The sequence below is a fragment of the Leptinotarsa decemlineata genome, unplaced genomic scaffold (assembly GCF_025532065.1).
Source record: "Leptinotarsa decemlineata unplaced genomic scaffold, Ldec_3_MD MMD2_tig00000133_RagTag_RagTag, whole genome shotgun sequence".
Taxonomy (NCBI): Eukaryota; Metazoa; Arthropoda; class Insecta; order Coleoptera; family Chrysomelidae; genus Leptinotarsa; species Leptinotarsa decemlineata.
Window position 1 is genome coordinate 3336131 of NW_027412542.1, and position 16328 is coordinate 3352458.

General features: G+C 34.0%; 1 protein-coding gene across 7 annotated transcripts in view; it reads left to right on the top strand.

The window, feature by feature from the left end:
* Window positions 1-16328, top strand: part of Pkcdelta (Protein kinase C delta) — a 143470-nt gene that overhangs the window by 115540 nt on the left and 11602 nt on the right. For all 7 annotated transcript variants that reach the window (XM_074172584.1, XM_074172586.1, XM_074172585.1 and 4 more), the window contains 3 exons: window positions 2161-2334; window positions 4133-4287; window positions 12034-12172. In XM_074172584.1, the coding sequence (XP_074028685.1) occupies window positions 2161-2334; window positions 4133-4287; window positions 12034-12172 (468 nt within the window). The remainder of the gene's footprint in view (window positions 1-2160; window positions 2335-4132; window positions 4288-12033; window positions 12173-16328) is intronic.

The following is a 16328-nucleotide window of genomic DNA, read 5'->3' on the forward strand; positions in this document are numbered from 1 at the left end:
AAAAATAATAATTACATTGAGTAAAGAAACTAAAATTACAATGAAATAAAAACAAGTAACCCAAAAAATAAAAAAGAACTATTAACACGAGTCGAAAATTAAAAAAATAATAACAAGAAATGAATATTGAAACATTCCAAACCAAGTTACTTCAAGTTACTTTCAATTGTTAGTATTCACAATCGTCTTCAGGTGATAACTGGAGTTATTCCTTCGAAATCTGACTATTTATAGGTCATTCTAGTGCTTTCACCTATCCCCTCTTCCCTCTCTCCGCTCCATCGGTTTCAGCGAAAGCTGATCGTTTGGCGGGAGTTGATTGTGTTCCGCTTGATTAGAGGTTTCCATATATTGCGTATCGCTACGCTAGCTTCAACTTCTTTGAATTTTCTCCTTAACTAGTGTTCCTCCTTGTGGATGATTTCAACTTGAGCCCACTTGATGTTATGTTGATGAGTCCAAACATGCTTTGCTATTCATGATTTGCTGGTTTCTCCACGATGTGTGTGTTTCTTGTAGTCGGCAATGCGAACTTTCAATAGCCTCTTAGTTTCACCAATGTATGATTCTCCGCACTCGCAGGGTATCCGGTAAATGCAATTCTTGGAATCGCAGTCTGCGTTTGGTGGCCTGGTTTTCGTGAGGCTGCTACGGATAGTGTTCCCAGATCTGAATCAGGTCCAGATGTTATAATTGGATCCAATCCTTCTTATCCTTTCCGATAATCCTCTGATGTAGGAAAGTACAAATACTGGTTGTGGCGGCTTCTCTTCCTTGTAGAGCTCTTGCTGCCTTCTAGCTGAAGCCTGTTCTACCATCACTCTGGAGTAACCATTCCGTTGAAGGCAATTTTGATGATGTCTAGTTCCTTTTCGAAATCTTCCCAGGGAGCCCAAAAGCACGGTCTAGTAGAGCCTTGATGATTCCTCTCTTAGTCGATTGATGGTGGTTGAATTTCTGGTTCAGATACTGTCCTGTGTGAGTGCGTTTTCGATATACAGATGTTTCCCATTCAGTGTCGGTCCTCTTCAGCAATACGTCTAAGAAAGGTAATTCGTTGTGGACTTCCTTCTCCATTGTGAAAGTGATGGAAGGACTTACGTTGTTGATGTGCTTCAGGAAAGTGTCTAGTTCTGCATTCCCATGGTTCCATATTATGAAGGTGTCGTCTACGTGTCTCAACCAGACTCGAGGCTTTTGTGAACCGGTAAAAGTGACGATCCCATTGGCAGTCTCTCATCTTGCGTAAAGAATTCGTCCTTCAGTTGGAAGTAGCAGTTTCGTACACAGCATCCTAGTAATTCTATGATTACTTGTATCGGTGAGTTTGTTCTATCTTTCAGGTCCCCATCTTCGGATAGCTTCTCCTGTATGATTTGAAGTGATTTTTGGACAAGGATCGTTGGTGTAGAGGCTTCCACGTCGAAACTGATTAGTTGATCCTGCTCTTTGACTTTGATTGCCCCTAGTAGTTCAACAAAATGCCTTGAATTTTCTACAAAAGATGATGTTTTTCCTTGCAGTGGTTTAATTATTGGTAATAAAAATCTGGACAAGTTCTGTGTGGTTTAATCTTTGGAGCTAATGATCGGTCTGAGCGGAACATCTTCTTTGTGGATTTTTGTTAGTCCATACAAGTGAGGGGGCTTACTGTGGTGCGGTGATTTCTCTTATCCGAAAAATAGACTTGATGTTTTTTCAACATCTGGTACAACGTAAATAGTCACTCCTCATAACTTTCGAATAGAACAAGATATCAAGGTCGGACAAAATTACAAAATTCACGTAAATACGTGATTTCTGATGGCAATAGTGTTGCATCACTTGTTGCCAAGTGGGTTCTACCATTTTTTTCAAATGGAGTCTTGTGATAACTCGTTTGAATCGTAATCAATACTTCTTTATTTTTTGAAATCGGATCACTCGTTCATGAGTAATTAGCAGTTGTAGTCCTAGAAATGGTCTTGACTCATCTCTTTTTATTATTGTCTCTTCTCAATACAAACATGTAACAGCCAAAACAAAGAAACATCTGTATCTATTTTCTTGACCGTGACCACAAAGAGTCTATAAAAAGATTTCATACTACTTGGAACTCTAATTGTTCACTACTGGGAATGAAAATGTGAATCCAGTACTTATGTACATTTTTTGTTACAGGTACTCCTTGCCGAGTTGAAGGAAACTGAATATTATTATGCAGTGAAATGTTTGAAAAAGGATGTCGTCTTAGAGGATGATGACGTCGAATGTACACTGATCGAAAGAAAAGTTTTGGCGCTGGGCACGAAACATCCGTACCTGTGTCATCTGTTGTGTACCTTCCAAACCGAGGTAAAATTTTACCGCCCCTTCAATTTACTAATGTCTACTACATGATAAAATTAATGACTAATTTTGATATATAAATGATGATTTCATCAAAGCCGTACATGGATTTATCAACTTCGCATACAAAGGTCACTTTCCAAAAACAGGAAAGTTTTTCCTGTTTCACTCTCATTTTCTTGTATTGCGGTTGGTTAGACCAGATCCAAGCCGTACTTAGTATCTGAATTCATGGAAGCTTTTTGGCAAATTACCCTCAAACTTGGATTAATTGTAAGAAAATTAATATTTTGAAATGCAATATCGTGTTAACTTTCCACACAGTAGGATCTGGTAAATGTCTGACGGAAACCTACACTCCAGGTTAATACGTTGACATTTAATTATATTTTTTTATAGGCCTCTTTAATAACACTTCCAAAATACAAATCATGAAATTATAAAAAAACAATAAATATTAATTGGCGCTCCTGCAGCACCACATCATCTGAAGATCTTGTTCTGCCAGTGTCCTCTCTCTCATGAAACAAAATACATCGCCAGAATACTTGGTGACACGACTATCGTCAAACTTAAACCAGTGCGTTTCGTCTTTGACCAAGGCGTAATAATGACAAAATTCAACGCCAGAACCACAGTGAACAATGACTGCATGAATATTATAATAATGGTCTGCTAGATTGAAGTGTTCATCTATTTCGAACCTTCGTAAGAGTTTGGTGCTTCCGTCAGAGGTTGAGTCATGTTTGAAGATTATCAGTGTTATTATTAGATTGACTGGTGCCTCAGCTATACTTGTTTCCTTATAACAGTCAATTAGTTTGGCGTATGTTTGGCAATACAGTCGATCATCATCTTTTAATAGTTCCATTTCCAGATGATTTAACAATACGCTTTGCACGGATTGATTATTAGTCATATCAGGAAACCCTAGTTGAAGTTCCAGAAATTCACATATGTTTTTGCCACCTCTTGAACATTTACTACAAAGTAAACAAGTGAGGATTTTTCCAGCAAAAGATTTGCAAATACAAGACGAGATAGACTGTACGGAATTATTCGATCCAGAGCGGTCAGGAGTATTGATTCTGCTATTGTTTTGCTCACGAAGAGTATTCAACAAGAACCCCAAGAATTCGAAACAATCCTCTTGAAGATGATCACTCGATGATCGAAACACGTGTTGAGGTGTTGAAATAACGGTTTGATGTTGGGAAAAAACCCTAGTAGGTAATATTAAGCCATTCCTGGTAATAATAATATGAACCCATAGTAAATCACCAATATCGTAGTTAATGCATTTGAAACAAGGGAAGCACCAACTCGGGAACTGCAACCGTAACCACATCGCCTTCGATAATGTACACCGCAGTAGTAGACAAAACGTCTGGCATAAAAACCTGCGAACAACGGTAAAAATAGAACGGCAAATGTTTTCACACACTTATTTTTGGCCGTCAAAGTTTACATTCTTTGACTCGTTTCAGTAATATTTCTGTTGAAACTGCTCCTTCAACTTGGAGGTGGTCAAAACAGTTTAGCAGTGTTCCAGGTCTATCTGCATTGGCACAACATTGAACCTGATATTTTCAGAAATTACGAGGCAAGAAAATATCTTCTCCATGGCATTTTGACAACTTTGTATATCATCACGATCAATCGAAATGGGAATAAAATATCCCCCGTTCCTAGTTCCACGGTTATTGACTCCTTTTTGTCCCCAACGATAGAAACACTAATTTAATGCCGATAAATCCAACGAATTCGCCAGAAAACATAATGCCGAATGAATTATTTGTTTCAGTCGCATCTGTTCTTCGTTATGGAGTACCTGAACGGCGGCGATTTAATGTTTCATATCCAGGCGTCTGGCCGCTTTCCGGAACATCAAGCCAGATTTTACGGAGCGGAGATCGTTTCGGGCCTGAAATTTCTACACAACAAAGGAATCGTTTACAGGTACATAAATTATGTGTTTGTTGTTGTGGGAGCGAATATCGTTTGTCGTTACATGTTCAACCAATTCCTGTACGATAAAATATGTTAGTCTCCGGAGAATTGAATAAGGTATCCGTCACAGTCGAATTTATTTTTAGATGAATGTGTAAACTGCTGGTTGAATATACAGTATTTTCATTCAAAAGTAATGTGATTGATAATGGATGTGTGCCTAAATACATTACATAGAATTTTTTGTTAGTATTTTCATTTAAAAGTGATGTGATTGATAATGGGCATGGGCCTAGATAGCATAGAAATTTGTTCAGTTTCTTACTTTCCCATCAATATTTATGAAGATGTGTAGATCATGATCCATGTGAAACAAATTTCTAATATATAAATTGTAAATTACAGAAATATCACTGTTTTCCATTCAGCTGGTACTCTAAACATTCGCAACAGGAACCCTACACAACGTAATATATGGAAGAGTTTTGATATAAAATTTCACTTGCAACGGAAACTTTCAATTTCATGTGGACTTTTGATAGTTTCATCCGAAAAGTTATCTAAAAAGGTATCTGTATCTGTAGAGTGTAGGCCCACAGCACTTAGGCCACATGTGACCCATTGTACATCCTCCCAAGGAAGTGCCCTCCTAGGTTATCGGCCATCCTGTCCTTTCCCTCTGGAAGACATCTCCTTTATATCGGCAGGTGAAGGCCAAACACCACCGAACACACACTCTCTTATTGACGATAACTCCGAACACTCGCATAGGACATGCCTGACAGTTCCATCTTCTTGTTCACACATCCTGCATAGAGGTGTGTCCACTAGACCCATATTGTGGAGGTGTTTCCTCAGTTGACAGTGGCCAGTCAGAAATCCTACTGTTGAGCATAGAATTTTCCTCGTCATCGCCAGATATTTCCTCGGCGCCAGCTTTACAGGGTCGCTCAGGGATTGATCATGGGTGTGACGTTTGGCTAGTTCCGCAATTGTCGCCACTGGGTCCTTAAATTCTTTGTGCAGCTGCTTCTTTGGCTAAAGAGTCAGCAATACGATTACCTTTACTCCTGTCGTGCCCTTCAACCCACCTCAGGATGTTACTATCAGGATGTTATTATTTACGACAGATTAAGCTAAATCTTGGTAGCACTCTTGTACTAGTCCTGAGGTACCACTTTATCTGTTCAAGGTTAATAGGGATTGTCTGCTATCAGTGCAGATTATCATGTTTTTTGTCAGAAATTCCTTTCCTGGTTATTTCTTTTGTGGCGATTGAGATACCATCTAGTTCTGTTTGGACCACGCTGGTATTTTTTCCCATTTCACACACAATCTTTAGACTTAGTACTTTCCACTCCTCAACTGGAGTACACTCCACATCCTGAGTCTTCTTCGGATTTGGAGCCGTCTGTATATATGCGTATTGCATTTGTAGCATCTGACTCAGTGTTCTGTTTCATTTGTATTTTGTAGAGTTTATTAAACACAGACCTGTGTTCAATTGCATCACTGGTTGCCTGCAGCAGAGGTTTTGCAGCAAGCGCTCCTCACCATAGGCTCAGCCTCAATTGACCCATTCCTACTTCGAGCCGTGCGCAATCGTAACATGGTCATTAACGCAACCTCCTCATCGTACAGGTCAAGGGGGGTCAGACCAGTACTGGTCTGACTATCTGAAAAGGTATTCAAGAAGATCTTACCTGTACTGACAGAAGGTAATACCTCTGCTGGGGAAGTAAATGTCTTCTGACAGACGTTAACCAGAGCCTACTGTGTAGGTGTTGGAAATTTTATTTCAATATATTTAATTTCTCCTCGAATGTATCTCTCCTCGATAGTTTTCATTTTTGATTTCTGGAAGACTAGTAACTTTAAAGAAATGTTCACTCAATTCTTTAAAAAATCTACAAATCTGTCACGGGAAGCGAGAATTATACTCACTCTCAATAACCTAGAAGTCTATCCGGAAATTGTGACTTATAAACGTTTTCACATATCACGTTTTGTAGCGTCCCTGCCTGAGATATCAATTTCAAATCTAGTACGAATGTTTGAAGAACAATAGTGATTGAGAAGTGATTTCAGTGATTTTCTAAAAATTAATTTTGCCTTCCAATAACTTTGATAATCTAACACTCAAGAGTGTTTCTGATGAAGTTTTTCCCAACACCAAATCGTTTTCAACACCTCGACACGTGTTTCGATCACCAAGAGATCATCTTCAAGAGAAAGATTAAACTGGAAAAACTTGCAAAGCTAACCCTATTTATACTATACGGGTATACCACACATACAGGTATACCACACCTTCGGTATCTTAAATTAATTTTACAATTTGCCTTATTTATCAATTTCATAATACGTCTAGTCTAATCTAATCTAATATTTAAGTGTTAGGTATAGCTTATATAAAACCATTTTCAAGCAAAGTGGCTCACTAAGGAATTTGAAAGCTTATATATTGCGAAACCAGGTTTTAATATAAAAAAAACTCTTTAGAGTTACAACATACAAAAAACATCGTTCTGCAAGAAGGTGAAATTTTGTTTTTTTTTTATTTTAGCTTTTCATTTCCTAGCGTCCCAATTCCCAATAATAACGAAATCGATGAATTCGTTTCTCTTACTAATTTGTGTATGAAAAAGAATCGGTTCCAGGTAGAAGGTTGCTTTTATGAACAACAGGAAGGAACGGCCATGGGTAACCCCTTGTTCCCCTACCTGGCAGACCTGTTCATGAGCAGATTCGAAATGGAAACCAAAGAAAAGTCAAAGTATGTTCCTAGGATTTGGCTAAAGTATGTGGATGATATTTTCGTGATATTCGTTACTAAAAAATCGAATATTGATGACTTTGTTTCCTTTTTAAATAATAGATGTCATTCAATAAAATTCACGTATGAGTTAGAAAATAAAGGACAACTACCATTACTTGACGTTTTTGTAATGAGGAACCAATATGGAGGGTTAGAATACGATATATTTAGAAAAAAAACGAGCATATTCCTGACAGTTCACATCACTATAGACAGCACAAACGTGCTGTCACATTACTGTGGACAGCACAAACGTACTGTCACATCACTGTGGACAGCACAAACGTGCTGTCCATAGTGATGTGAACAATACAGGAAATAGCAGCCACTAACGGTTTCTCGAGGGGTATTGTAGATGATATAACAAGGAAGAAGAAGTTTAGGTTAAGAATGAACGAAATCTCGACTTTCAGAAAGGACAAAAACCAAGATAAATATATCTCAGTTCCATACACGAAGAACTTTGGAAATATTTACATGGAACTAGGTATGAAGATGGTTTTTAAAACAAGACATACACTACAGAGCCGTTTGGAAAGTCCAAAGCAAAGTTCAGAAGTCAGAAAAGTCTGGAATTTACGAAATTGAATGTAAGGACTGCGATGCAGAAGATTATGGACAGACAAAAATATATATTAAAGTAAAATATAAGGAACACTTAACACACTTAAAATATGAAAAACCTGAAAAATCAGCAGTTGCCCATCATATTTTGCAACAAAAACCATTCATTAAGATAAGTTAGACAAGTTAACAACAACCGGCAACCAGATGCCTATGAGAGTGTAGAAATAAGTAAACATAATAATATTATCAATAACGATGACGGACCAATACCAATACCAATAGCATACTGTATAGCTTGTTAAAATAATATTATTAGATTCACTGACTATTACATAAGGACACATTGTAAAAATAAATTTAGGACAAGTAGATAGGCAAATGTGAAATAAATTTTTATATAGCTTGAAAATGGTTTAATATACAGCTTTAACATTTGAATATTAGATTAGATTAGACTAGACGTATTGTAAAATTAATAGAAAAGGCAAATTGTGAAATTAATTTAAGACACCAAAGGTGTGGTATACCTGTATGTGTGGTACACCTGTATGGTATACCTGTATGGTATACTCGTACAGTAAAATAGGCTTAGCTTTGCAAGTTTTTCCAGTTTAATCTTCCTCTTGAAGATGATCACTTGGTGATCGAACCACGTGTCGAGGTATTTGAAAATAACGATTTGGCGTTGGGAAAAAACTCCAGTAATATTATATTTTGATATAAATATAAAATGAACGTGTATCTCTACTGTCATTGGTACTTGTTTCATATTTCTGTTGCTATTTTCAGCTCTTCAGTTATTTTCAAATATCTCGACTTAAATTGATAAAGTAACCCATTATTCCCGGCTTCCTAGAAAATACAACATTGTGTTCAGAATAGAAATGAATGTCATTTTATCAGAAATTCTTGATGAATAATAAACTACGGTTTCATCAAAAACATGGATTTGATAAAGACGCTCTAGCGCCTAATAAATTTGATCTATTTCTAGATCTAGATTCCCGTGCATAATTAGGAATATTTATTGGAGTCTTTGACCGGCTGACTTATCTAGTCATCCCGAAATGATACACACATTTTTTAGTCAAGTTCATTTCTCAAAATTTAAGTTCGCCGCCAAAAAAAATAATTGAAGTGTCATTCCATTTGTAATTCCACACAGAGTAATTGATAATATACGACAAGTTGTGAAAATACTTATCAACAATTGAGTTAGATAAAAAAGTTTATGGGAATATCCCTAAAATTACTAGAGATATTTAAAATTTGAAAAAAGAAACCCAAAGAGCAGAAGTTTCCTAGGAGATCCAGTAGCACCAGTAATTTTATTCAAGCAGTGAAAATACGGATAAAAACATGTTTGGCTCACGCATGCGATGTCTGATTCGGATGTTTCAAAAAAAACCTATCAAAAATTGAAAAAATCCATACTTGACCATAGTTGAATTAAATAATCCGCCTGCAGAAATTTGTATCACAGATGTTCGTATCACTTATGCTATTTTTTACAAGTTGATAGTTTACATGTAAAACATTGATAATTTTCAAAGAGTGTGATGTTTCCTTCATTTGGAGCCATTCTTTGAAATCTTTAGAAATGATATTTGTGGAAATATAAAAAAAATAGTACTTTTCATGATTATTCAATTACGTTGAAAAACATGTGAAGTATTGATTACTTTCAAATATTCCGATTGTTTTGTTATTCTGTTGAATACATTGTTTATGAGATGATTGATTTTTCAAAATTAAAAAATCATTTCCCAAAAAAATTCTGCATTGCGTTAAAACTGATTTGTTAATTAACTATTCATTTTTGTCAAGGATGATCAAGAAACCATTTCTTTGCAAGATATTCTTTCAATTGTTTCATTTGTTTGATAAATCAAATTTATATTATTTATGAATGAACTTTTCGATGATAAACGAAGAATTACAATAATTTTTTTAGGGAAAAAGGCAATTGAAATGTAGAAAAAAAAATTTTTTCTTGATAATGATACATGCTTATTTTTAATTATTTTTCGATTTTACAAAGTGGAGTTTTCAAAACAACTTGTTTATTGAAGAACAAATAAAAAAAGATTTTTTTTCATAATTCGTAAGGGTGGTAAAATTATAAAAAAAAATTGTTTCCCAATATAAATATTATATGGCAGAAATTAATAAAGTGATGCCTTGAAAAAGTCTTTTTTCCAAAAATTATTATTTGAATCATTAGTTGAAATCACAACAAAAAAATAATAATTATTTATGTATAACAATTTATTACAATATGCTCATTTCTCGACATCTTTCGTTCATTCAACATTCATTCTTTCAACATCATTTGTATGAAATATATATATATTTTTCAATTTTCCGAGCAAGGATTTTTTCCAAAGCTTTCAATAGAGATAAGAAAAATATCCAAATCATCAACTAGAAAAAAAAAATAACAAAAGCATAATTAAGAGGAAAATTGCCATTATTTTATTAGTCAGAGGATTATTGTTTACTCAGCTATGCTACTAGTACCAATTTTTTCCATTCATCAGTGTTAATTTGATTTGCGAAAGGCATTTGACACAGTCAATCATAATTAAAAAAAAATGGAATAGTATTGGTAGTCGAGGAATTATTCATAGATGGTTTGAAAATTATTTATCTAACAGAAAACAGTTTGTGTGTCTAAGGAAAAATGCCAATTCATTGAAAACAATCACTTGTGGTGTTCCACAAGGGTCTATTTTGGGTCCAGTTTTATTTTTGATTTACATAGATTCTGTTTCAAAATTATTGTTGAAAGGATACACGGATGACACTACATTGCTTTATTTTTCTAGCGATACTAAAGAAGTTCACAATAACATGAAAAATGACATTATATTGCTAACCTCTTGGTTAAATTATCATAAATGAAGTTTGAATTATGAAAAGTCTTCTTTAATGTTGATAACTAAGAACAAAATCACAAACAAAGAGAATTTGTCTGTTAACAACAAAATGATCAAATATTGTCAAAACACAAAATTTTTAGGACTATACATTGATGAAAGTATCTGTTGGAATACTCATATTGAGATGTTTAAAAAGGAAATCGGACCAATTTTAGGAATATTATTTAGGATTAGAAATTTTATTCAATTAAAACATCTCAAATGTATATATTTTTGTTTGGCATATTCAAATCTACAATATTTAATTTCAATTTGGGGAACAACTAATTTATTAATAATAAATCCTCTCAAGAGACTGCAAACTAAAATAATAAAATGTATATTCAAATTACCACCTCTTGAATCTACGTCAAATTTATATATACCACGTGATCTTTTAGATATTCAGTCTATTTTTCAATTGAAAATTTGTTGTTTCATTGATTCTGTTATAAAAAATCACAAACATTCGAATTTGGAATTCAATCAAATAAATACCATCCATGAATATAATACAAGACAAGCAAAAAAATTACTAGTTGAATCATATCGCTCAAAATTTGGGAAGAAATCAATATTTCATTTAGGAGTTGAAATATATAATAATCTTCCAGAGAAACTAAAAATGAATCGAAAAACAAAATTTAAATCGGAATTGAAAAAGTTTCTGCTTTCTTCCTCTAACTGAGATTCTGATCTCCATATTACATTTTTTTTGTTTTCAATTACCATTATAATTCAAAAATGTATATATTTATATATGTATGTCTGTGTATATGTAAATATGTATGTATATATTTATATTTGTGTTTGTATTTATGTATTTATGTGCTGTATATGTAACTGATATTCAATATTGAAATAATGTATTCAATCATTATTTTAAATTTTATCCCTGTTATAAACATTCTTGTTTCTTGGGATCAATATAGATTATTATTATTATATTTTATAGGTTAGAATATTTTTTTTAATGAGGCACCAGAATCAAGCGTCGCATGCACGCGTGAGCCTAACATTCATTTTTACCCGTATTTTCACATCTCAATTATAAATAGTGGTGCTACATTCCAAGTGTTGGGACTGTTTCAATAAACTCTCGGCTCTTCAAGGATTTTTTTAAAAATTTTGAATATTTCGACTAGTTTTTATAATACTCGAATGAAAACGACCACTTTTTCTTTGTTAAACTGAATAATTTATAACTTTTGAAAAATTTGCTTGAGTAACTTGAATCACTCTGGATTAAATAACAAATCGAATGATACCATAATCATCACTTTCGGTGAAAAACTGAAATTTCGCGAAACGACAATTGTTCACTAGACTATTTTTTGGTTACTCAAGACGGTGTGTAGAACTTTTAATCTGAACCAAGAGCGAGATTGCATACCAGGAATTTTTCATTTCGATGATAAATGCTACTTTCTATTTTCATTTTTGTTTCAGGGATTTGAAACTAGACAACATCCTGTTAGACTTTGACGGCCATGTTAGGATAGCGGACTTTGGAATGTGTAAATTACAAATATTTTTAGACAGGATGGCGGAAACATTCTGCGGGACACCTGATTATATGGCACCTGAGGTTTGTTTATTTGATAATTTTCACTTTTTTGTGACTACTGGAACTAAATGAACTGAAGGATGGATACAGTAATCGATAACATTTTTACGATTCGTTGTTTTCAATGGTTTTGTATCTTGTATTTCATCAGTTCGGACTTCCATTGTCTAATATAATATAAATTGATTTGATAACTCTGAAAAAAAATCAAAAAGATTAACCGAAAATAACAATTTTATTAAACAAAAAACTGAAATCACAAAGAAATAACATACAAGAACAACCAACAAATAAAAATTGAAATATTAATGAAAGCTGAAAAAATTGAAACAATTTAAAATATTATTAACAAAAAATGAAAAAATATAAATTAAAAGATTTCAAACCAAGTTATGTCTCAACGTTTCGATTGTTGGTATTCACAATCTTCTTCGGGTGATCATTGGACTTATTCCTCCGAGATCTGACTATATATAGGTCATTCGAGTGCTTCCACCTATCTCTTCTTTCTTCTTTCCGCTTCATTGGTTTTGACGGGAGATGACCGTTTGGCGGGAGTTGGTCGTTTTTCGCTTGATTAGCGGTTTCCATATGTTACGTATCTCTACGCTAGCTTGACTAAATGCGTTGTTGGACAACATATACGCGGCTTCTTTGAATTTTCTCTTAAACCAGTGTTCCTCCTTGTGGATGATTTCAGCTTGAGCCCACTTGATGTTGTGTTGATGAGTCGAAGCCTGCTCTGCTATTCCGGATTTTCTGGTTTCTCCTCGCTGTGTGTGTTTCTTGTGCTCAGCAATACGAACTTTCAATGGCCTCTTAGTTTCACCGATGTATGATTCTCCGCACTCGCAGGGTATTCGGTAAATGCAATTCTTGGAATCGCAGCCTACGTTTGGTGGCCTGGTTTTCGTGAGGCTGCTACGAATAGTGTTTTCAGATCTGAAGCAGGTCTTGATGTTATATTTGGACCCAATCCGCCTTATCGTTTCTGATAATCCTCTGATGTAGGGAAGTACAAGTACTGGTTGTGGCGGCTTCTCTTCCTTGTGGAGTTCTTGCTGTCTTCTAGCTAAGGCCTGTTCTACCATCACTTTGGAGTAGCCATTCCGTTGAAGGTCATTTTTGATGTTGCCTAGTTTCCTTTCGAAAGCTTCCTTTGTATTACAGAGCCCAAAAGCACGGATCAGTAGACTCTTGATGATTCCTCTCTTAGTCGATTGATGGTGGTTGGATTTCTGGTTCAGATACTGTCCTGTGTGAATGGGTTTTCGATATACAGATGTTTCCCATTTAGTGTCGGTCCTCTTCACCAATACGTCTAAGAAAGGCAATTCGTTGTGGACTTCCTTCTCCATTGTGAATGTGATGAAAGGACTCACGTTGTTGATGTGCTTCAAGAAAGTGTCTAGTTCTGCATTCCCATGGTTCCATATTATGAAGGTGTCTACGTATCTCAACCAGACTCGTTCATATATAGATGTTTCCCATTTAGTGTCGTTTTTTTCAGGGTTATCAAATCAATTTATATTATATTAGACAATGGAAGTCCGAACTGATGGAATACACCACGAAACATTGTCGACCACCTTCAAACGGTTTTGTATCTTATTTCCTTTACTTTCTATATTCGTATTATTTGTATTCCAATAAATCGGCTGTAACATGTTAGGTTGAATGGAAGAGCTTTTAGATTCATTATGATTTTTATGGAGGCGTACAACTACTTCAGAAAAAACCTTAGGATACTCTAACTAAGAACAGTGCTTGTACGAAAATAACGATATACATGGGAGAAACTCTTTCTAGAGGTTTATTCACTAAGCATGCCGTTCCCCAAAAAAGAGAGTTCTCAAAAAGTGTCACTCAGAGTAATTTACGATTTGAGACAAGTTGCGCTAACAAATAATTTACAAGATCAAGATCTTCAGATGATGTGGTGCTGCAGGTTTTTTCGGGTTTTCCAGCTGCTGAAAAAGCAAATGCGCCACTGGAATCAATGAAGTCGCCCCGGAGCGCCAATTAATTTTCATTGTTGTTTTTATTTTATTTTTATCGTTGTTTTAATAAAATGTTCTTTCCTAATAATGAAAAGAAATAAAAAAAATTTACAATTCAGTTGAACAAGAAACGATGTGTTGGTTTCTTGCATATATTTCCGAAACTAATCAGATATTTGAAGTTCGAAAAAGACCTGAAGAGCAGAAAATTTTATATTTCCAATAGCGCGATGATAATACTTTCAAAAACGAATGGTTTGGCTCGCTAACGCGATATCCACTTCGTTGGCTTCAAAAAATTTTTCAACCCATCAAATATGAAAATTAGGAAATGAAAAAAAACTTTGTGGATAGTCGAATAAACAATGATGAATTGGCAACAAATTTTTTTCGCAATTTCGCAGTTTCGTTAACTGATAATTCGAAGTTTTATATTAAACTTTGATGATTTTTAAATTCAAGCTGGATTTTTCCTTGATTGGAACTATTTTTTGGAGACTTAAAAATATCCTCACTGAGAAATTGGATAAAATCAATATTTATCCATGAACATTCAAAGACATTGAAAACTTGAAAACATAAATATAGCATTGAATTTTTTTTCCAAATAATCTGATTGATTTATTTTCATATTGAAGAATGCTGCATCAATATAATTTTTTTTAATTTTTCATTCTTATTGTTGAACAAATTGTTATGAATGAATGTATTGTTTATGAGAAAATTACAATTTTTCCAGAATGTGATAATCAAAAATGACTTGAAAAATCTTTCCAGAAAACGCATTCATCAATCAATTATCTATTTTTGACAGCCGGTAAATATTGCTGTTCTTTTGTATACTGAAAAAAATTATTGTTATTGATTTTTTTATTCGTTTATTTGATGAACAATTTCTTGTAAACAAAACCATCCAACACTATATTTGTTGAATAATAAAAATTTAATGAAAATAACCATGTATCATTTTGAAAGAATTGGAGTGTATCTATGATTTCTCTCAGAGGCTTCCGTTCCATCATTATTATTTCCATCAAAAATATATTTAACGTTATCTAATGTAGGCACTCTTACTATTTTGATCAGTAAACAATTATATCATACACTAAAACTGCACAATATTGATGAAAATCTTAGTTGGAATACACATATTCAAGAACTGCGATGAAAAATTTCACCGATTATCGGTATTCTTCATAGAATACGAAATCATATTGATTGCAAATATTTGATGAACATATATTATAGTTTCATATATTCTCAATTGGAATATTTAATTTCCATGTGGAGATCTGCAAATACCGCAATTCTCAAACCTTTAAAAAACTTCAGAATGAATCTGTCAAACGTATTTATAAACTTCCACGCTTAGAACCAATTAAAATTTATATAAACCGTGGAGGTTATTGAATTTGTATTCACTTCATCAATTGGCAATTTGTTTTTTCATTCACTTCACCATTATAAATGAAAAATACAGCAGTTAAAAATTCACTGGAAATAATTTTACTTATCACACGAGAATATTTCAGGAATTATATCCAAGCAGACCAAAAACGAAAATCGGTTAACGTTGCACCTTGCATAATGGTGTAATAATGAGCTGCCAGTCAAGTTTAAAAATATAAAATTTGTTTTAAAATTCGAAGTCTTCTTGGAAAAATATTTATAGGATGACAAGTGTTTTCACTTTTGAAAATTCATCTTTGAACATGTTCATATATTTTATACTCTATTTGAGTTTGGATTTCTCTATTATTAAAAGCCAATGTTTCTTGGGAAAGTTAAAAATGAAGTTGAAAGTTGAGTCCACCATCTTATTTTCAATGGGAAAGGGAGTTGAGTGATATATGGTTCACGGTGGAGAATCGGCCACTCATTTAGAAAACGTTGAAATTTCAGGCCCTTTTTTACAAATTCGTGTTTTTGGATTTGTACGAAAAGTTCCTGGTAGTAAGTTCTATATTGCGGTATGTTTTCCCACTCGGTACGATAGTAGAAATCAATTTTGTTTTTAAAAGATCAATATAAATAGCATTCCATCAGGGAGACACAGTTTCGCATAAAAAGCCGCCCCTTCTCTACAAACATAATGTCAAAAATTGCAAATGAAAATAATAGAGTCGAATGACACCTTATTTGGAAGGTCTCTCAATTCTGTACCCCCCTGTGAATTA